This window comes from Ciconia boyciana, chromosome 1 (genome assembly GCF_034638445.1).
Source record: "Ciconia boyciana chromosome 1, ASM3463844v1, whole genome shotgun sequence".
Lineage (NCBI taxonomy): Eukaryota > Metazoa > Chordata > Aves > Ciconiiformes > Ciconiidae > Ciconia > Ciconia boyciana.
The window spans coordinates 58,858,804-58,882,007 of NC_132934.1; the positions used below are offsets into that span (position 1 = coordinate 58,858,804).

General features: G+C 42.6%; 1 protein-coding gene across 2 annotated transcripts; it reads right to left on the minus strand.

The window, feature by feature from the left end:
* Nucleotides 1-4,834: 4,834 nt before the first annotated feature.
* LOC140645204 (cytokine receptor common subunit beta-like) lies at nt 4,835-22,074 on the minus strand. 2 transcript variants are annotated; one of them, XM_072848560.1, is made up of 14 exons: nt 21,913-22,074; nt 20,900-20,995; nt 18,465-18,594; nt 16,275-16,459; nt 15,804-15,952; nt 14,796-14,967; nt 14,567-14,699; nt 14,305-14,465; nt 13,258-13,403; nt 12,980-13,154; nt 11,874-11,964; nt 11,515-11,584; nt 7,386-7,489; nt 4,835-7,103 (listed from the first exon to the last, which is right to left on the minus strand). In XM_072848560.1, exons 2-14 carry the CDS (start codon nt 20,967-20,969, stop codon nt 5,906-5,908), a joined length of 2,784 nt encoding a protein of 927 aa, XP_072704661.1. In that variant the 5' UTR covers nt 20,970-20,995; nt 21,913-22,074; the 3' UTR covers nt 4,835-5,905. The 2 variants fall into 2 exon arrangements, with proteins under 2 accessions (XP_072704661.1, XP_072704733.1); XM_072848632.1 differs by lacking the exons at nt 16,275-16,459; nt 20,900-20,995; nt 21,913-22,074 and having other exon boundaries at nt 18,465-18,530.
* Nucleotides 22,075-23,204: the final 1,130 nt, after the last annotated feature.

Here is a 23,204-nt window from a genome sequence, read left to right on the forward strand (position 1 = left end):
TATCAGAGAAAAAGAAGTACCAAATGCAAGTTTTTGAGGAGTACTCAGAGAAGAATCCAGGGAACTACTGACCAATCAGGCTGGCTTTTGTACAGGATAGGTGATAAAAACTATAATGAAAAATAGAAATAGTAGAGAGAAATGTTCTGGGGAAGAGTTAACATAGCTTTTGTAGAGAGTAGTCATGCCTCATAAAACTAGTAGAGTTCTTGTAAGAACTCCAGGAGCAAACAGATACATCATTATCCAATTAGTGTATTACACCTAGATGTCTAAAAAGGTTGATGAAGTCCCTCAAAAATGCAGTTCCAAGGAAACTAAGACATTTTTATCTTAGTTTGGAAGGTGCTCATGTAAATTAAAGTCAGTTAAAGACAGAAAACAAATGAGGGAAATTAATGGTTAGTTTTCATATTGGAGGAAAGCTTTAAGTGAGTTCTCCCAGGAATTTATAATCTTCAATATAATTATAAATGATCTGGAAGACTGAGTGATGAGAGATCTCTCACCTGAGAGATCTGGGTGACTGAGAAAGACAAAATGTTATGCAGGGTACTCTAATCTAACGATGATGGAGAAAATGCTAAGTTATTAGGTATAAATGAGGTATGAAATTAGCATCATAGAACCACAGAATCATGGAATGGTTTGGGTTGGAAGAGTCCAACCCCTCTGCCATGGGCAGGGACATCTTTCACTAGATCAGCTTGCTCAAAGCCCTCTCCAACCTGACTTTGAACACTTCCAATGATGGGGCATCCGTGACTTCCCTGGGTAATCAGTTTCCATGTCTTGCCACCCTCATTGTAAAAAATTTCCTCCTTATATCCAATCTAAATCTACCCTCTTTCAGTTTAAAACTATTGCCCTTTGTCCTGCTACTACAGGCCCTGGCAAAAAGTCTTTCTCCATCTTTCTTATAAGCCCCTTTTATACATTGAAAGGCCGCAATAAGGTCTCCTTGGAGCCTTCTCTTCTCCAGGCTGAACAACCCCAGCTCTCTCAGCCTTTCTTCATAGGAGAGGTGTTCCAGCCCTCTGATCATTTTCATGGCCCTTCTCTGGACCCGCTCTAACAAGTCCATGTCTTTCTTGTACTGGGGACCCCAGAACTGGGTACAGTACTCCAGGAGGGGTCTCATGAGAGCAGAGTAGAGGGGAAGAATCACCTCCCTCAACCTGCTGGCCACGCTTCTTTTTATGCGGCCCAGAATATGATTAGCTTTCTGGGCTGCAAGTTCACATTGCTGGCTCATATCTAATTTTTCATCCACCATTATCCCCAAGTCCTTCTCTGCAGGGCTGCTCTCAATCAATCAATTCAGTGTTAATAAATACAGATAAATTCATGTGACAAAAAATAATTCTAACTATACAAGATCAAAGAACCTGTGAGAGCAGACAAATAACAACAGTAATGCGAGAGTCCAATTATCATAGACTGGCTAAATAACATGTTTCTTGAATACCATATTGAGTTATTGTAATCTCCTCTCTGAAGGAATACTGTAGAATACTCTGTTCAAACAGAAAAGGTACAGAAATGTTATCAGAAATATGGGACCTATAGGAAGAGAGGCTAATTACTGTGGAATTCTTCAGCTTGGAAAAAGAAACAACCAAGAGATGATTTGACAGAAGTTTGTAGCATCTCAAACAGGAGATGGTGAATAAGGTATGATGGTTTATCAGTTCTCCTGGAAGAAGAACAAAGGAGTAACTTACCATGCAACTGGCACAAAACCCAGGAAAATGTGGGCTCTTTTTTTTATGTTTTTATTTATAAACAAATTGATTAATGCTTTACTATCAGACATTATGAAGCCAAAAATTAAGTGGTTTTAGAAAGGGATTAGTTGAATCTCTAAAGGCTAGAGCCGTGAAGTACCTATTATCTACAACAGCTTAGATAGCCTTAGGAAGGCTCTGGGCCAAATACCAGGTAAATATATCAGTTAAAGATTTAATTATTTACTGTATACTTTTCCATGTTTAGTACACCCTGGCTTTAAGCATCCAGTGTAAATATTAGCAGAGACAGAATACTGGGCAAGATGGAATGACTGTTTAGACCCAGTGTGTTAGTCTTATGTTTCTATATTACAGTCTCTGCTGCAAGTAGAAGGGAAGAAAAGAGTGTCCTTAGATGCTGAAACAGCATCATTAATCCATCATGAATCTGCAGTGAATAAAATAAACTAAAAAATGTGCGTCAACATCCTATGTACCTCTGAATGCAGCAGGACAAACAGGTTAGAAGTACACTACAAGGCTAAAGTAGATGCAAAAGTACTCATCTCAAAAGTTTGCAATATATGTGCACGCTGTGAACAAGGAGCTGGAAAATTTTTTTAAAAAGAATAGGAAAAGCCAGCCAATTGTTTCAGATAGCTTTACATCTTCTTTTCTAGATAAACAAATTAGCCTTCAACAATGAGGGCCATATGCTCCTCTACCAACAAACTGGAAAGGACATAATGAATCTATAAAGCTTTTAACGTGTTGAGCAAGTTTGCAGAGGAGTCTGGGTCCACCCACCTAATGCCATGGTGAAACATCCATCATGTAATACAAGAAGTTGTTAAGGATCAAGGTTGGAGCATACAGAATCCTGGCAGCCACTCGGAAGGACTTAAAAAGGGCCAAAACAGGCATGAAGTAATTGTGCTGCTTATTCCCCACATACAGAGCATGACTTGCAGGGCTTCTTTTCATGGAAATTTCAGCTCTGTAGTGAGAGCAGAGGGAGCATGTAGGGAGTGAGGAGAAGAGGCAAAGATCATTCATTGGAGTTGTATGGGAATAAGATTGTGTGTACAAATGTGTTTGAACAAGAAACTACACAAGGACTGGCAGGATGGGTTGGGTTTGTTTCCCATTACTCTGCAGAGGTACAGGATTCTCAGAAATTTTCCAGCTATTGTTCCTTGAGGCCTTGGAGGGCTTTCCACTGCAGGCTTTCTTTTCCAGCAAACCATTCAGCATTATTTTCCTTTCTTACATAAAAGACAACCCCCAGGCTAACAGAAACAGAACAACAGACTAGTTCAGCATGGATCTTAATTAGAACTATTGAGGTCACAATATACTTACTACCCTAATCTCATGCAAATTCAGATAATATATTTCTGGTTGAGGAAGATTATGATAAGGGAATAATAAACTGATTACTTCAGAGCAACAAAGAGAAAACTGCCTGCTGTTAAAACACACACAGAATCTTTGATGTTTGAGCATACAGTAAGGAAAGGGTTGCAATGATTTCACAACTGTATATTCAATGTAAATAGAGAGTTGTAAAATGTGATTTACAGTATTGATTGAGATGCCTACCTCTCATTTTTTGACTATATAGGGAACATTGGTGAATCATCACTCAGATATACAGGCTGAGGGGCTGGAACTACTTGGTGGGAAGCCCTACAGAGAGGCACATGTCATAATTGGCTCCTGAATCATCAGAATGATGATTCCTCTCCTGCATATCAGTACCTAGCACTGGGGAAAGTAGCAGCAACCTCCTTTTGCACAGTAACTTTGTGGCTCAAGCTAATGATCAGGAAGTTGAAGACCTGGGACTTGCAACAGCCCCTAAGTCTTGAATCACCAGGCTACAGGATGGTAAAATGCTTTTTACCACAGCTGAACCTCATGCAGAAGGGAATGGAAGATTCATAGGATCAGCAACAGATGAAGTTTATGGAAGCTTTGATTTTGTAACCCAGTAAGAAGTGGATTCCTCTGGCACAGCAGAGCCATACGTTGTGACCTCTGCTTCCAATGTTCATTACATATTTTATTTGATGATGCTTAGGTGGATATTGAACAATGAGCCCCTAGAGCAGAAACTCATTCTGCCCTAAAACAATCATTATAGTTGCAAAAGAAAACCACTGTTCAGCTCCCCTAGCCTGACAATGGCATGTTACTCTGCAAGTTCCGGGCTCCTGAAGTGATCTTCAGATCATAATATCTGCTCTGTGGGGTCATATCAAATGTTCATGTATATATAAATCCTGTCTCCAAAAGCAGCCTCTGCAATTGCCCAGTGAAGTGCAGAAGGACAGGAGGAACAGATAGCTTTTAGAGTACTGATCACAATGCAAATGGGTTTCATCCAAAAGCCACTGAGCTGAATAAAAGTTCTCCCACTCACTATTCTTCTTGGTTATTAAAACCACAGCAATTCAAGGCCCAGCAAAGTGATGCATATCTAAGATGTGAATCCAGATACCAAATTTGCATATGAATTTGAACATCTCCTTTTAGTACATGCCTAGATAGAGCACAATCATATGGCCTGGAAGAAATTGTTTGTGCTACTCATAAAAGGCCAAAGAAGAGACTAACAAAAAATCCATTGATTAGGAAAGGACTAAATTGAAAATCCCTTAGTGTTCATCAATATTCTCTATCAGAGGCTGCAACTGCCTGCTTCTTGCTGTCAAGAACACCAAACTGAATTTGCACACCTTTCAGATTTAAAATGGTATTTATAAGGATTTAAATTCTGAAAAAACAATGCATTTCACTGCAATTTCTGAATCAGCACTGTCCCATTAACCCAGCAGGAGGAATCATCTGACATCATAAACACAAAACTCCTTCTCACTATCTCTGTCAAATAATATAGCAAAGTCAAGAGAAAACAGCCTACCTCACAGGTGACATAGCTGAACCTACAGAATTTTTTGAGGCCTGATCAGATGAGCTAATAGTAATGTCATTGTAACCACAATGCTCTTAACATACAAAAGGAAAGCTTTATAGGAAGAAATAATATTTTTTATTAGTACAAATTTTATATTTGAAAAAAGAAACATGTTTTTTTGGAATGCAAGCCCACCTTCAGGTCTGAAACCAAAGCCTTTTACTGATCACAGTGGCACCTTTGAAAAAATGCTCTTACCTTGCACCACTTTCTTTACAGCAGACCTGGGAAAAAAATGGCTCTTTTTTCTCAACACAGCTCATTACTCAGAAAAAAAACCCCTACGTATAAATTACATAGTTAAGATTAATTATATCATGCATACACAGCCAATGAACTTAAAAGAAAATCATATAGTACTCTAACACTTAGAAATAGAAAAACCACGGCAGATACAGTCTTGTGCACCTTCACAACATTTGTCTGTAATTTGCTGTTACCTGCCCCGCTCCCTTCCTCTCACTACACCTTACGAGTCCTTGGGTTTTCTTTCAGTAATATATCTTCTTCCCCATGGTTCTCTACAGCCTACTTTATGTATCCCAGTAATGTTTCCTCCTTACCCTTAGAATACGCTGTGATACGCTGCACCTTAACATTAAGAAAGGTTTCCTCGACTTCAACATTTTTTTTCTTATTTTTTATCTACCCTTCTACTGTCTGGGATTTTTTCACTTTAGACAATACCTATTTCATGCCAGTAGAGGAAAGGTAGAGATATGAAGGCTCGTTGGTGACTCTTAGATCTATTTTACACACACACAAAAGTTCAACAAAATTGCTCTTAAGAATATAAGTTTTCTTTCCAAGGTTTCCAAGCCTGTCTTCTTCTGATGGCATTTCATGCTGTTAAGTCTGCATTTCCTGCCATGAGTTTTGCCTCAAGCAATCTGGTATTATTGCAAGATGACTGTGATTTGTCACAGGATCATGAGGAGGCTAAGCTGTTCATTGTGGATAAGCCAAAAAGTTTGAAAAACACCAAAGGGCAATATTTGGATTGTCTTTCATGCCAGATCTGTGAAGGCCATTGAGAAGGATATTGAGCTACTTCAAGTCTTTCAACATGTTGGACTGGAAACTTGAAAAGGGAACTGGCTTTTACTTGTTCCTAGGTTTGAGGGTTCATTTTCATCAGATAGTTGCAACCTCTTTCAGTTACCTGCAGCTTTGGTATTCATTAATATTTGCCCATTTAAGAGATTTCTGTGATCCTCAAAGATTGCTGCCAGGAAAAGTAATCATCTGATTTCAGGTTTTTGAAAAGCTGAATAGCCTGCATGTTTGATACATCCTTTTCCTTGCCAGTGATGGATTCATCATCAGATACAGGCTTCCCAGGTGTAGTCTTGCCTTCAGAGGGTTTCTTGACTTGGTGGTCTTCCTGACTAATATCCATCTTCACACTGGATTTTAGGCTGTGGAAGCAATAGTCACCAACCTGGCAAAGGAAAACTGGCTCAGTGCTGTCAGGGTTTAACACCACCAAGTTACCCTCTGACAAAGGCTGCTTTCTAGGAAGATCGTTTCCCTTCTGTAAAACAGGCAAAGAAATCTTTGTGGGTTCTGAATGCCCATGGAGACCTAAAGGGACAGTAAGATAGTCTCTAAATGTATCCAGGTGCAATTCAGGAGAAGAGGTTGGTGCTTGACCTGAAAGTGGGACCATGACACCAGTTTTCCCAGGAGAAAACTCATGGCAAGAGTGGTCACTGGCAGGCTGGGGCTCCTGTGCATCACAAGGTAGCTCCCCAGCAGTGACACGTGGCGGATGGGTGGAGTCGCTGGCTGATGGCAGTAACAGGCTCTCTGTGGTGATGTACTCCAAGGGGCACTGCTGCGGAGACGTGATACAGCTAAGAGCATTTGGAGATTTCTGCTCTTTTGTTCTCATGTTCGTGCCTTTCCCACAGGCTGGTGGGATCGCTGAGACTTCTTTCTCATTGTTGAGGTGCTGCATCATTTCCTTCTGACCTGGGAGCAGGAAGGGCTGTGGAGGACCTGGTCCTGGCTGTTCTTGCCTCTGTGGAGCCTGGGGCCAGTCTTCCTTTGGAAGGGTCACATACTGAAGGGAGACTGATTTCTCACGGACTCCCACTGGGTCCCCTTCCAGGGTCTGATGCATATCAGGCTGGGAGGACATCACTGGGCTGTACAAGTATGGACCATTGAAAGCAAAGCAAGTGATTGCTGTCCGGGAAGGAATACTTGCATCAGCACTGTTTCTCCTTGAAATAGGAAAGGAATGACCAGCAATCTGACTTGAGCAGACAACTGGGGCGTGCTCTGACTCATTTAAAGCATGGTATGAGTTCTGTGGTTCCAGTGCAACAGGGGAAACATCTGTCTTTTTAGCCTGCCCTTCAGGGGACTCTGCCAAAGTCTTCGTCTGCCTGAATGTGGGAAAGTTAAAAGTTGCTCATGAGAGGTATTATTGTGGTAAACGTTAAATATAAAACCAGCTTAGCTGAAAACATACATAGCTACACATACGATTAGAAAAAATCTTTCTTGGAGAAGCAGGCTAACCCAGATAGCAAAAAATTGTATCCCTGCCTCAAAAGCAACTTGTATAGGCTTTTTCATGACAGAACATTTTATTGTATCCTGCCATGACTTAGGGAGTTCTTTGAGACTATCATCCACAGTGTCACTATAATGTGCTGTTCTCTCACCTGTCCACAACTTGAAGGAAGCTAGCCTGCTCCATCTTCTCTGAAAGGTTGTATTTGTTGAAGTCCAGCTGGCTGCTTGTTGGCCAATTTCCTAAATGTACTTTCTGAAAATGAAAAAGCAGACATGACAAAAGAGCAGTGTCTCACTGGCAGTAGAATCAAGAACCATACATTCCTCATGGACAAAGAAAACAAATAGGAGAGCCTACAGCATCTGGAAATAGGGATACAACTTCACTAATATGGCTAGAAGGTGTGTTCTGTTCTCCAGAAGATGGTTACTTCAAACCCGTATTGCCTTACCACTGGACTAACTACAAGTACTCAGTGAGCCAGCTGGGAAAGATGCCCACCTAGGCCTTATTTGTGAATAGAGAAGGGCTCGTGGGAGATGTGATGGTAGGTGGCTGTCTTGGCCACAGTGATGATGAAATGGTTGAGTTTAAAATTTTCAGAGTAATGAGAAAAAAGGACAGCAGAAGTGCTACCTTGGATTTCAAGAGCGCAAACTTTAAGCTATTCAGGGAGCTACTTAGCAGTGTCCCCTGAAAATCTGCTTTTGAGGGCTTGGGAGTCCACGAGTGCTAGTCAGTTTTTAAGAACCACCTTTTAAAAGCACAGGAGCAGGCAATTCCAGTGTGTTGTATGTCAGGCAAGCAGGGCAGATGACCAGCTTGGCTGAACAGGGAACTCCTCCTGGAGCTCAGGAAGAAAAAGAAATTGTATGATCTCTGGAAGCAAGGTCAGGATTCACAGGAAGATTACAGAGCTGTGGTTCATATATGCAGGGAGATGACATGAAAGGCCAAAGCTCAATTAGAGTTGAAGCTGGCCAGCGTTGTATCAGGCAAAAAGAAGGGCTTTTTTAAGTATGTTAATAGCAAGAGGACGTATAAAGAAAACATTAGACCAATACTTGTTGATGATGGTCACCTAACTGATAGAGATGAAGAAAAAGCAGAGGCGTTCAATGTGTTTTTTGCTTTAGTCTTTAATAATACTGATAGACCTTGGGCTGCCCAGTTCTCTGAGTCAGAGGACCATGAGTGCGGGAACAGTGACTTTCCATTTGTGGACATTGAAATTGTAAGGGACCAGCTGTATCAGCTGAATGTTCATAAGTCCATGGGGCCTGATTGGATTCAACCCAGAGTACTGAAGGAGCTAGTGGATGTTATGGCAGGACCCATCTTGATCATCTACCAAAGGTCTTGGGAGCCTGGGGAGGTCCCTGCTGGCTAGCCAACGTTATTCCAATTTATGAGAAGGGCATGAGAGAAGACACAGGAAACTACAGACCTGTTAGTCTAACCTCAGTTCCTGGAAAAATTATGGAGACGATCATACTGGGTGCTATTGAAAGGCATTTAAAGAACAAAGCAATGATCAGACACAGTCAACATGGGTTCACAAAGGGAAAGTCCTGTTTAACTAATTTGATATCCTTCTATGATAAGGTCACTCGCCTAGCGGATGAAGGAAAGGCAGTAGATGTAGAGGCTTTTTGTTTTAGTAAGGCTTTTGATACTGTCCCTCACAGCATCCTTCTGGACAAGTTGTCCAACTGTGAGATGAGCAGGTACACAGTGTGCTGTGTGAAGAACTGGCTGAAGGGCAGACCTCAAAGTTGTAGTTGTAGGGAATGGGGCTACATCTGGCTGGTGACCAGCCACCAGTGGTGTACCTCAGGGCTCAATTCTAGAGCCAGTTCAATATTTCTGTCAATGATCTGGATGCAGGAGTTGAAGACACCATTAGCAAGTTTGCAGATGATACCAAACTGGGAGGTGCTGTTGACTCTCTTGAGGGCCAAAAGGCCTTGCGGAGGGATCTAGATAGATTGGAGCATTGGGCAATCATCAATGGAATGAAATTTAGCAAGTCCAAATGCCGGATTCTGCACCTGAGACACAGTAACACTGGGCACAAGTATAATTTGGGGGAGGAGTGGCTGGAGAGCAGCCCTGCAGAAAGGGATCTGAGGGTGCTGGTTGACATCACGCTCAATATGAGGCAGCAGTGTGCTCTGGCAGCCAAGAGGGCCAACAGCATCCCGGGGTGCATCAAACACAGCATAACCAGCTGGTCAAAAGAAGTGATTATCCTGCTGTATTTAGCAATGGTGTAGCCTCACCTTGAGTACTGTGTGCAGTTCTGGGCCCCACAATTTAAGAAGGATTTTAAGGTACTCGAATGCGTCCAGAGGGCAACAAAGCTGGTGAAAGGGCTGGAAAGAATGTCCTATAAGGAGCAGCTAAGGACTTTGGGTTTATCTAGTTTGGAGAAAAAGAGTCTGAGGGGCAACCTTATTGCTCTCTACAGCTTTCTGAGGAGGGGAAGTGGAGAAGGAGGTGCTCATCTCTTCTTCTGGGTATCCAGTGATAGGGCATGTTGGGAATGGTTCAAAGCTGTGCCAGGGGAGGTTTAGACTGGATATTAGGAAGCATTTCTTTACTGAGAGGGTGGTCAAACACTGGAACAGGCTTCCTAGAGAGGTCGTCGATGCCCCATCCCTGTCAGTGTTTAAGAGGCATTTGGACAATGCCCTTAATAATATTCTTTAACATTTGGTCAGCCCTGAAGTGGTCAGGCAGTTGGACTAGACGATCATTGTAGGTCCCTTCCAACTGAACTATTCTATTCTATTCTATTCTATTCTATTCTATTCTATTCTATTCTATTCTATTCTATTCTATTCTAACTTTACATAGCATAGGGGACAGGAGCTGCTCCCTTAAAGAGCTCATAGAGATGCTTCAGGTTCCTATCACAATAAACACCAAAGCTACTGCTTTGTGCAGTGTCTACTCTTTTCCAGCACCATATGGGGACACTCTGGGCAATATTTCACCTATAGGGGTATAATGACTGTCCTTCTGCAGCAGCTGACCAGAGAAATGGGATGTTTACAAAAACATTACTGGGATGTTTACATTACTGGGATGTTACTGGGATGTTTACAAAACTTAGGATAAGGTAATTCAGTGCAGGGATGGAATATTTCAAAACCATGAAACTAAGGCAGTGAGTGCTTGTGGATGGAGAAACAGGTAAGGGATAGGAAACAAAGCTATTAAGGTGCTTCTTAGAGCAGGAAAAAGTTTCCTTTTACTGTAGAGATCAGGCAAAATAAACTAACTTGAGACTTTAGTATAAGCATAACCAGTTTGTCTTCGGGCACAAGAGAATCCATGCCTAGTCTTTGCCATCTATTTGAAAATGATGTATTAAACCAGGTCTTTACAATGAAAGTCCATTTTACAGCAACATAACAAATGTGCGATGGTTAACAAACATGTTAACTACTTCACTCACACACAAATGTAGATACTGTAAGTGCTCATTCACCTCACACAAAGGCCATGTTGTAAATTATACTCATTGGATTGCCATATATCTATACTTACTGTAACCCATCTGTTATGAACACAGAATAGAATCAACTGTTACACAAAAATGTTTCTGTGTGTGAGAGTGTATGTGTATGTTGGGGTGGGCACATTATTGAATTAGCTATTCTTGCAAGACTGGAAGACTTTTTACCACCAAAACGCCTATACCACACTTTCCAGATGTTGGATTTTTTTGGAAGAAAGGAAGAAGGGAGGGAGGTTCCACTTACACAGCTTTTACCAAATGCTGTCTAAGTGTGTTCCTCGATTTCCAATAAAGAATGCTTGTCCTGGTAACAGACAGGCATGTGGTAACACTTATTCCAGAAAATCCAGCTCCTTAAAATAACAGTTTCTTTTATGGGGCTACCACCCCATTCTAAAAAGCTCTGAATTAGTGTTGATTACTATTTGGAGATGAATGAAAGCACCAGCTGATGACATTTGCTAATGACACTACATTATTTCAGTCAGTTAAACTTTTAAAGTACTGAATATTTTCTAGTTTGATTTTAAAACACAGTGATGCTGACGAGCACACACAAAGAAGTCTACAAGTATAAATATAAGATCACAGTTATGTTGAATATGATCAGAACTTCTCCTAAAAAAAAGGCATAGAGAAAAAAGATATCTGTTCATTGTGGATTAGGAGACAAGAAGAGCTCTTGAGATTATTGGAAGTCCTGAAAAAGAGAGAGAAATAATGAACCCTGCAAGACACAGTTCCCTCTTACCCCCAGGTAGCTCTGGATCAGGAGACTCTTGCTGGGGTTTGGAATCTTTTCCTCCCACATTTGTTTCTTCCTGCAACAACAATACAGAGTTTTCAAGATCTGCTTCTCAATGTGGCTACAACCAGAAAAGACTACACCCCGTACATTGCGCAGCTCTGCTCTGCGAGGCACCACCAAGGCCCTGGCACGCCACCACCCAACTCTCACCCTTGCACAGACACGCACACGGCCGCCCGTTGCACACCAAGGCTCATCTCCACATAGACCTCTCTCTCAGGGGGGACAAGAAGTGCCTCAGCCTTTAGGCCACCCACATGGCCATCACACTGCTAAATCTCCGAGTCACAACACAAACCTACCTGAGGAAATACTTATAGCTGCAATAAGCAACTATTAGCACAATGATGAGGAGAGCTGGAAGCATCACTGGGAGAAGCACTGGTGGCAGAGCTGAAACAGAGAAGAGAGAAATAGGTATCCACCTGCAGAATGGCTGCTTCCCATAACAGGTTTTTCACTCTGGTCACTCTTCATGCAAGCAGATCAGGGAAGTGTAGGGGATACCCTCCAAAGTGGGAGAGACCAAACATGGCCTGAACAGCTTACTGACCAAAGTAGTTCATCGTTTTGTCTACTGATTCTTTTTCATATTTTTTACTGACATCAGAGTAAACAATTTATGCTAATAAAAAGATGATTAGATACCTTACTCCACCGTGAACAATAGGCATGTCTTCAGGCATCTTAGGTCTGCTTACTCTGTACGTCCTGAGAGATGGGGTCTCAGAGATTTTCTAAGAAAGAGCTTCCTCTGCTAATGGCCATAACTGATCATCAACAACATACCAGTTTCTTCCTGAGTACACTCAGGAAGAATTTGCCTAAGCCACTGTCTTACCACTGCAAGCTTCCTCCGGCCAAATCACGCAAGATCATATTACTTTGGGCACAAGACCATATGATAGCAGACACTCTGCCTCTAAGTCCAGAAACAGCAAAAACATGTCAAGGTTTTCATCTCCAGTAGACTCTACTGCGTGTTTTATGCAACCTTATAGTCACTCTGCAAATATAAAAGATTGATGGCTTATATTCTGTCTTCTTGCAGTCTCGGGCTCTTCAGTCACTGATAGCAGAATGGACTACTGGAATCAGGAAACAAGGATGATCTTTTGGGCAGGATCTTTGCTTGATTCTCCCTATGGAAACCTTTGCGGTTGGTCGTACTCACCTTGTGAAGGGAAGTAGGAAAGAAGCTTAAAAGGTCATGCATTTCACCTCATGCATTAGCATTGCTGCTGTACTGCAAGGATGCAGACAGGACAGCTGCCTTGTTAAGCGACCCCAGCTAGCTCATGGCTGGACCAAACTTCAACCCCAGCTGACAGAATGTATTTTTCTAGAGAGGCATTTCAGCCATTAACAGTCCACAAAACCCTACAGAAGTAACCTGCATGAAAAGTACCATTCTCAGTCTTCCAGGTGAACTCCTCACTCCATTCACTCCAAGGCCCCTCATAAGCCAAAGGCATGTTCACCCTTGCACGCATTTTCCCCCTATATTCTGTAGATGCTGCCAGCATCTGCAGGGTGAAGATGAAGGGAGGTTCATCATTGCTGATATTTACATTCTGGAGGGTCTGGGGAGAAGAAAGAAGCACAAATGACAAAGGTGAGAGGAACTGGCTTTCCCATTTGCCCAGCAAAGAGAAACCCAGGCCTCCTGCACTTTCTAAGACTTACCTTTTCGTATGGGTTGTTTTTCCAGTACTCTACTTGGTATCTTTGTTTTATGAAGTCATATTGCAAAGTGTGTTTTATCCACCTCAGTTCATACTCTTGGTTCCCTGTCGCTGTTACCGACACATTTGCAGGCGGCAGCACCTTAACTGGAACACACAGAATGTCTCAGAGTACTTATCAAGATACTGGTCCAGCGCTCCCTTTCTCCGCTGTGAGTAGTTTCCAGAGACTGAAAACAATGTTGTTTTATGCAATGTAAGAAGTCTCAGCTTTTTAACACTTCTTAATTCTCCACTTCTTCATTTTCTAGTCAAATACCATAAACCAGTAGACACATTAAATAACAGAAAATCCATATCCATTAATATTGACAGCACTCCCTGTGTACAGAAAAGCAGTAAAGCAATGTTTGAAACAGCTGTAGTGGTCCACCACATTTGCAGAGATTTTCAGCTCTCTTGGGGCTACTACCTGATATTGTCACCCACTGCAGGAGCTCTCCCAGCTTTAGTCTGTGAAAAGTAGCACCGGTACCTCCAGGTACATGCAGGCAGAGATGATGCACCTGGCGCAGCTCACTCAGCAGAGGAGTCCTACCTCATCCAGTGCTCCAGGGGCCACTGCATAACCCCGCAAGAGCTCCACTGGCTTCTTGAGAAATCCCATAGTGACACAGTCCCCACTAACACCTCTCACCACAGCTCCCTGTCACCTGGGACACCCATGAAGCTCAATCACAGAGAAGCCAGCAGGGTGACAATCGCTCACCGAGAAGCTCTGGGTCACAATCCAAATTCCTGCACAGCAGTTCCCATCACTGCCACCTTCCTCAGAGTAACAAGTGCCACTGAGGAACCTCACCCCTACAAGCCACCTCTCCCAGACCTCTGACCTGACACAGCATCCAGTTCCTTCCTTCATCAGTCCCCGGTCTCTTCCTCTTCCCACACACTTTTCCTCACCACTGCTGTCCTCAGCCCCACTTGCCCAGACAGGCATCTCTCCAAAAAACAACCAGGACAAGCAAGAAACAACACAGCAACTCACTGTTCTTGTAGGCTTCAATCAGTTTCTCCTCCATCTTGGCCCGCACAGACACATGGTACTGGCTCTGACTGCTGGAGTTGCTAACAGGGATCTCGCAGCTCTGGACCACATATGGGACATGGGGCAAAGCCTTCTCGTGCACAGGAGAGCACTCCTCTTCTCTGAGGGGAGAAAAAGAGGTTGAGCTGAGATCAGGGGGAATGGGACGGAGCAAAACTCCGTGGAAGAGGCAGAGGCACGCTGCCATGGCCAGAGCACGTACACTGATATCGGAGTGGCCCTGAAGAACAAGCCAAAGAGGACAGAGGTGATGATCGCTTTCTTCACTTCCCAGCTGCACGTCAGACGATCTGCACCATTGAAGAGGCAGCGAAGGTTCCTGGGCTGAAGGCCACCTTCAGAGAAGATGAGAGCAAGCTGAGTGACAGGAAAGGTCTGGCTTCTCAGCCAGCACTCCCACCCCTGCACGGCCCCACTCTGTCCCACGCTACCTTCAGGGGTCTCCCACAACACCTCCGTGCTCCACTCGCTGTACTGCCCAGAGAAGCCACTGGCCCGCCCCGGTCTGGCTCGCACACGGGCAACGTAGCTGCTCCCTGGAACAAGGTCCTCGTGGCTGAGATGGCAACATGTGGTGTTGGAGAGCAAGAGAGAGGCAGCTTTCTGTTGTTGGGGGAAAGGAGGGAGAGCGAGGAGGGAGGAAATTGGGGAGGTGGGGAATGGAGAAGAGGGGTGGAGGGAAGACAGGGAAAAGAGTGAGACAGGGAAAAGGTGACTGCCAGGCTGCATCTCCCAGCAGTCCCACGCATGTGATGGTCCATGCACATGCATGGCACAGGAAGGGTGAGGCACAGGCGCTGTCGGGCACAATCTACCCCAGCAGGTGGGCCAGCTCCTGCAGCTTGCAGGGCCCCAGTTGTCTTCAGCGCCAGCTGCACGAGTTCCCAACATTGCTCAGTGCAGAATTTTGTGGAAATCTGGCCAAGATACTTCTCTTAAAAACTAAAGGTCAGGCTGACAGGTACAGAACAGAAACACATACAGATCTAGGGAAACAATAGGGCAAAGGATATGGGCTCTTAAAAACTTTAAAAAAAAAAACCAAAAAAACCGTTTCTTTCTGGAAGGGGAAGCAGCTTCAAATGTATTTTGCCATTTTCCCACATGAACCCACAGGTTTCTGTTGGAACGTGCCTTAATTCCTTAATTCGGAGGCTTTCAAGGCAAAATCAATTCCAACTCAAAACGCAAGTGTGGTGCTTTTTTTCAGTGAAGAATAGATCTTTGCATTCAATTCAGAACAAACGCTATTTCACTGGGCAAGTCACTTGCAAACAGAAAGAGAGCCCCTTTCGCCTGACCTGAAACAACATTTGTTGCATCTCCTCATAGTGCCTGAGAACAGAAAGGCCATTCATTTGCACAACGTTTACCACAGGCTCTCAACCGCCGAAAAGGGTGCAGCCCAAACCGGGGCAGCCCGACTCCTCCGCTCTTACCTCCCAGGACTCCCACTCCCGCTTGTAAGTGACTTCATAGTCCAGTGCATTGCCCAGCCCTTGGCTTCCATCAGCTGCTCTCCAGGTCAGCAAGAAGTCTCCTGATCTCATCAAGCTGACTGAGAGGTTGTGAGGTGGGAGGGTCTGAACTGGAAGGTGAAGGTACAACCCAGGAGAGGAGACAGTGAGGACAGGGACATGAAGAGGGGAAGAAAACAGCCTAGGTAAGCTTCCTAATTTCCAGAGTATCTTATCCTTGCCACACCACGTAGCTCCTGCTTGAGTCCCCCTTCCAAGTCCAGCTGCTCCCAGAAACTTGCCCTCTCCCCTCCCTGCCCCATGCTCTCAATGTGGAACTCTTTGGCAGTTATTACAATGGAAGTGGAATTCACTTCCTGACCAAACGGCAAATACATTCTCAAAGATTCCTAATAGTCATTGGAAAATGAGAATTTAGTATTTAATCCTTACCATTTTGGAAAAGATCAACATTTAGTTCTGCTTGAAGCATCTTGTTAGGTTTGAAGCTGTAAGTATTATCTACCCCTATTCCAAAAATCTTTGTAGTGTTGCGACAAACCCAGTGTACGTAGGAGTCTGGAGCCTCATGTAAGTAATTTTCTGTCTGGTGTTTGCAAAGCATCTCCTTGTTCTCCCTGTGTGTAGAGAAGGTGATCTATAAAGATCTGATTTGGAGACCTATAGTTAATGCAAAATTAAATGCCTGAAGCCAATTCCATCCCATTCTGTCATTATAATTTACTCGGACACTTATATCCTCTTCTCACTGTACCTACTAGTCCTGTTTTGCATAAGTTAATATGACAAACATTTTTAACATCAGGATTTTTGTCAAATGCCTTCCCATTTCAAAGTTGTGCAGCAGAATGTTATATTTTGGTACCACTCTATTTTTGTTAGTTTTTAGCCTAACTCTACATAATCTCATATTTTTTATTTGAGAAATAGTATGATGAAAAATAATGTCATGGAAATGCACCTTTTACTCAGAGTGAAAGGCAGTAAAGTCTCTGATGCTCCTTAGTTTCTTGAAGACATTCATTTTGCAGTCCCAGAAAGACACTTTAAAAAAAAAAATCTCCAACCAAAATGTACTTCTGTATTCTTAGTAGTTCTGTTCTGTCAAGGGACCTTACGTATTCATTAAAGATTTCATCCAGAATGTTAATCATCCTTTTAGATAGCCTTTCTCCAGGCCAAGGAGCATCATGAAAATTAGAAACATATTTTAAACTGGACAGGAGAAGATAAGCTTTGTGTGCTTGCAGTAGTAGCCTGAGCTGCTGGAGAGATGTGTTTCTTCTTTTTGTACCCTCTGGAATTTTGTTTGTGCTTATGGCTTCATGCCTGGTATATAACATTGTTCCAGTTCAGATGATAAATAATAAGTTGTGAATATCTAAGGCCAAATGCTACCTTCCAGGATAGAAGGAGCCTTCTAGGCAGCTATATGTCAGCAAGCATTATTCAGCACTATTGTTATTTTTAAAAGCTGGGTATTAGCAAGGAAAACAGGGATATTCCTGAAGTATGGGTGGGACTGACCATACATGTGCGTACCCTTAAACAAAAGAGTCAGCCCAAGGGTTGTGAAGTCCTGAAGATATTTCTATCTACTCACTAGCATTACCTTACAGTTTGGGATTTAGTCAACTATTCTTCATCTATGACCTGACCTTGTTTAATCATTGGCCATTTTTATTTCAGTGTGTGACTGTTCACACTTAATACCTGCTTGTCTGAATAGCTCACTTCAATCATGTTTCCTGCGATCCACACACTCCATCACGTAACAATGTTCCGGAGAATCCTCCAAAGGTCTACGTAATTTTATATAAACTTTTCCCAGAAGCATTAGCTTTAAGGTCCTGTTCCAAAGACCTTCCGCTGATTTCAGCTGCTTTTAGGTCTATTAATTCTCTCTTCTTTACAATAACATCAAGAGTTCTTTCTCTTTCCTTTCCTTCCTGTATCCCCAGATGCTAATTCATTTTCTTCTCAGCTTTCCATCTTTGTCCTCCTCTCTTCCTTGACTGTTCCTCTCTGTCTGTCCTTTCTTATCCTCACAATTGATCCAGTCTAGTGATTCAGTTCCCTTTTCATAAGGAAACAGATGTAACAGACACTGTCATAAACAGACCAGTACCTCTGGGAGGAAAACTGATAGCACAGATTAACTTACCAGTCTTCTCTATCTCACAAACACACAGTCTATACATGTTTCTCAGAAGTGATCAAAACCATACTCTCAGTGATCCTCCTAAATGGGCAAAATAACAGGGGGAATGTCTCCTCCCTTTTAGGTTTATAAACAACACTCAGGCTCACACTTGTTCTGACACCATCTTCTCCACCCCATTAATAGCAACCTATATGCCCCATCTTATTTCATATCTATGATCCCACAACAAAATTATGGGAAAATAATTGTAAAGGTATAAAAATAACTCCACTAGCACGCCCTATTCATTCCTCCTTCCTAGAAGAGGCCTCAGAAGCAAGCACAACTTTTACTTTAACCCAATGACAAAAAGAGGTGGTCATGCTTTCTGAAAACCTGACTGCTGGTCCCCAGGATTCCAAGTTGTGGCCAAGTTCCCTTTGGACTTTTATCCAGCACAGTACATTTTAGGTACTTACTTTATAATATCATCCCTTTGGTAAAGAATCATACCAACGAGGGCATGAGCCTCTGAATGCTCCATCCATGTGCAGGTCACCTGTGAGTTGTAGTCATTGTAGCAGCTCAAGCTCTTCATAGGGATACTCTCTGAGAAAGGAATTCAGGCAAAGAAGATGCAGTGACTACAAATGTAAGTAGTGAGAGATAGCAGGAGGCACAGTGATTCTGCCAGCATAATGGGGAAGGCACTGATAACAGTAGTCTCCTCATGGCACCAGAAAATTACTCTTGGTGAAAATATGTACAGAGTTGTGGCCATTCTGCATATCAACACAATACGCAAGTGTCCAAACCAAGCTACAAGTAACAACAATGAAGTGAGCCCTTTGTGCCTCCCACCTTTGTGTGGGACTTCTTTGCCCTTAACCTCCTAGTAAAGGTTATGCCACTAGACAGGTATATTTAAAAGTGAGATGCTCTGGGAATAATCTTGTTATGACTCAGAAGAATGCCCAGACTAATTTGTTGGAACTAGATTTATGACCCAGAAATGGCCAGACCTCACAACTATGTGAAGTGGGAAACTATGTTTAACCTCACAACTGTGAAGTGGGAAAATACAGGCTGCCCCTAGTACATTCACTACGAAGCAAGTTGCCTTCTTCTCCTTTATTTTCTCTGAAGGTAATATCTGAGCTGCACTATTGGGATATGACCTTCAGATGACAGAGATGTGAGCATGCAAATATGAGTGTGCTCTCTCAATTTTTCTTGATGAGAACTACTATCAACTTGGTTGAGGGTCTTTTTACGGGCAAAAAACATCAGAAAAGTATGATGATGTCTTAGCTAGCAGGCATAAGAGGGACCTTACTTTGATCTTCTACTGAAAACCAGTGCAAAGTCAGTCCTATGGCATTCCTTGCATAATCAGAAAATGGAGCATCCTACATAGAAAGGGATGGTCTGAATGTAAGACTAAGGCTCGGAATGCCAAGAGACCAGTCTGACCTACACTGTAATACATCTTCCCTCAGACATCTCAAAGGGAGATGTCCTGTGATTGACACTGGGCCAGGCAGCATAACTCCCCCAGCTACTGCAGACATCAGGCATTAGCATCTGTCTTGGAAAAGGTAGATGTCCATGAGGCACACCTTCTGACAACACTTTTATTCTGATGTGTTTAGGATGGGTACAGGCTTAGTCTTGATGCAGACATGGTGCACTGGGTGTCCCAAGGAGATACTTCTCATTCCCAGCTCTGTTAAATAAAATTAGAGGGAAGGGAAGGGAAGGGAAGGGAAGGGAAGGGAAGGGAAGGGAAGGGAAGGGAAGGGAAGGGAAGGGAAGGGAAGGGAAGGGAAGGGAAGGGAAGGAAGGAAGGGAAGGGAAGGAAGGGAAGGGAAGGGAAGGAAGGGAAGGGAAGGAAGGAAGGGAAGAGAAGAGAAGAGAAGAGAAGAGAAGAGAAGAGAAGAGAAGAGAAGAGAAGAGAAGAGAAGAGAAGAGAAGAGAAGAGAAGAGAGGAGAGGAGAGGAGAGGAGAGGAGAGGAGAGGAGAGGAGAGGAGAGGAGAGGAGAGGAGAGGAGAGGAGAAGAGAAGAGAAGAGAAGAGAAGAGAAGAGAAGAGAAGAGAAGAGAAGAGAAGAGAAGAGAAGAGAAGAGAAGAGAAGAGAAGAGAAGAGAAGAGAAGAGAAGAGAAGAGAAGAGAAGAAGAGGAGAAGGAAAGGAAGAAAGGAAGAAAGGAAGGAAGGAAGAAAGGAAGGAAGGAAGGAAGGAAGGGAAAGGAAAGAAAGAGAAAGAAAGAAAGAGAGAAAGAAAGAAAGAAAGAAAGAAAGAAAGAAAGAAAGAAAGAAAGAAAGAAAGAAAGAAAGAAAGAAAGAAAGAAAGAAAGAGAAAGAAAGAAAGAAAGAAAAAGAAAAGTAGCTCTCATTGCATCAGAAGAGGAAAGACATTAAACTCAGAAACGCAAGCAATGGATATGGCAGATGGTCTCTTTATCTGCCAGCAATTCCACAAGAAGAAAACCAGGTCATCTGGATGTTGCTGTTGGTAGCCCCCACACACACACCCGTCTTGTGTCTGTCCACTTGTCTCTACTCCTGTACACTACCATCTGAATCACGCAGCCCTTCATTTTGCTATGTTTTCACTATCAGGGTCTATTCCTCCTTCCTATTCACTCATTAACCAGTCAGCTTGTTCATCTCATCCATTTGTTCAGTATTTCATCTGTCCATACCACCAACCTACAACTTATTTGTCTGCACATGCATCTGCTACACACTGGTTTTGATCAAGACATCTGTTCTCCTACAGCATAGAAGATGGTGGCAGAAGGAAGCAGAAAAGCAAGCAGAAAATGAGGAAGAGCATTAGCTGAAAGAAGGAGACTGATACAAAAGGAAAGGCAATAATGGAAGGATAAAAGAGACTATACATTTAAAACTCACCTCGAATGGCTTGGACACTGAAGACCAAATACAGATTCAGCAGAAGGATGAAAATCTCTTTCATGATCATGCTGTCTTTTGTGCACAAGTTTGGTCCTAATTCAAAAGATAATTGTTTTCATTGCCCACTACCTACTCTCTTGCACTGCTTATTGTGGAGCTTCTTGTTTTCATTTCACATAAAGAGAAGTAAAACTGAATTAGGGAACTTCTTTAAGCTTTGTGTTGGAGTGACATTCAGAAAGAACTTCTACCAAGTATTTAGTGTAGGACAGAATCCATGTCTTCTTATTGTGTTAGCTTGCAATATGAGCAAAGAATGAAGAAGTAAATGCACGTTTCCAAGAAGTGCAAGGATTCTTTCAAGAAACAATCCTAATCTGTAAAGAGAACTCAGCCTTCAAATTCATTCATCCTTCTGCTCTTCATGCTCAAAGCCTTCATAATGAACCACAATGGTGTTACGTTTTTTACGTTTCCTTAAAAATATGATCCCCAACCACATAGCTCCTGGGAGCTATGGGGGTTGAATTTCCATATTCATTCACTTCCAGATTTCTCTTCAACATGCTACTTTTCCAGCTGCTCCCCAAACAAGTTGCAAATTGTAGAAATAATACAAAAGAAAATATTTCTCTTTTTTTTTTTTTGGTGATTGTTGAGATTGAGAGTAGATTGAGTGGTTGAAAGACCACGGACCACATTGTTCAATACTGGAATTCAAATCCTTTTCGCCATATCTCTTTGCTCTTTCAAAAGTATAATAAACTCACCTACTCAAGTATGTTACAGAGCTGAGACTCTTTTCTACTTTATCGGAGCATGGAAAAAACTCCTTTTAAATTCCTATTGACTTTCAGATTCCTGAATGCCACTTCCTTACACCAGAAACAGCTGGCTGAGCCCTTGAATAATCATTACAGCTAAGGAATCCCTTAATGATTCACAAGCCCTTGTATGTGAGCAGACTCTCTGCCATTTTGCTTTCCCCAGAGAGGAAGCAGTTCCCTTACCTGGATCCAGAGCTGTCTGTGAGGCAGATAATTCAACCTGACGGCTGACTCTCCCTGTCCAGCTCCAGCCTCCTCCCACAGCATCAGAATCCTCTGATGCAGAAACCAGCAAAACCACACTTCCCTAGAACTGGAGACAGAAGGTATAAGCCAACCACAGGATCTTCTTGGCAAGCAAGCCTTTAAAGTAACTGCTCTATCTTCTATGCACCTTAAATGCCACTTTGAAAGAAGCAGACCACGCCCTTTCAAGGAAAGTCTGTGTAATTGCCTGTAAAATAGGAAGTCTGTACTTCCTATTTTAGCCCCCAAAGCACGCACTTAGATGGGACTGTTTAACTGGGAAGGGAAGGAAGTTTGTCATTGCCAATCTGCACATTAACAATTAACAGATCATGGGACTAATGTCTTTTCAGAAAAAAGAGGACTGACCGCAGCAGAAGTGAGAAAGACTAAGAAAGAATTCTCTGGGTTTTACTCCAGTGCTGTTTCTTGCTTTACTCTAGCCTAGACAACCTTCAAGGTTGATCAAGGGATCATTCTGTACTTTATGTTTATTTGTACATACATATTGGGGAGGGGGGAAGAGAGAGAACTACCTTTATCTCTGTAATAATTTAATTTGAGTAATATTTCAAAAAGTAAGTTTTATCAGTTTCAACAATAATTAATAATAAATTGTAAGTATTATAGTACGTAGAAGAAACAAAATAAAACTGGTGAGAAGAGTTGATCTGAAGTTATCCTACAGCCAAGGCACCCACACTGTTTTAAATTCAGCTTTTAAACTTAGCCCAGTAGCCTTCAGCAGTGTGATCTATAGGAAAGTTAAGTAGCCATAAGGGAAAGACACACTCAGGTTTGTGCTCCCAGGGGTAAAATACAGGGGACTAAGATGAGTCCCCAGATACAGAATATAACTACTAGAGTCTGTCTGTCCTGCACTGCTACTACGCCTTCTCTAAATGCCTGTAGTACTGACCAAAACCATAGATAGCACAGTTGGGCTCTCACAAGAACTACATCAATATACAAGGAAAAAAATGTATACTGTGAATAAGGGAAATGTGCAGAGCAAGAAGGAGAATATGGGAGTATCTGAGGAAATTGTGTGTCATTGGGACTATCGGGAGGTGTGCATATAAAACCTGCAGATAAGGAGGGGAATATGCCACTTTGCTGGATGGGCAGAATTTACTTTGTATTACAGTATAAAGGCAGAAAGGAATTCTCCTGCTCTGATTTTCAGAGGCCAGTAAATATATGTATGTTCTTCCCCCACCCTTAGAAAA

What these genes read in the sequence shown, in the direction of transcription:
- LOC140645204 (XM_072848560.1), bottom strand. Translation starts at nt 20,969, where the DNA reads ATGATCATGAAAGAGATTTTCATCCTTCTGCTGAATCTGTATTTGGTC. An exon ending in CAAAGGGATGATATTATAAA is followed by an intron (nt 16,460 to 18,464) that starts GTAAGTACCTAA and finishes CTCTACACACAG; the next exon opens with GGAGAACAAGGAGATGCTTT. An exon ending in TGATCCAGAGCTACCTGGGG is followed by an intron (nt 7,490 to 11,514) that starts GTAAGAGGGAAC and finishes TTTCATTTTCAG; the next exon opens with AAAGTACATTTAGGAAATTG.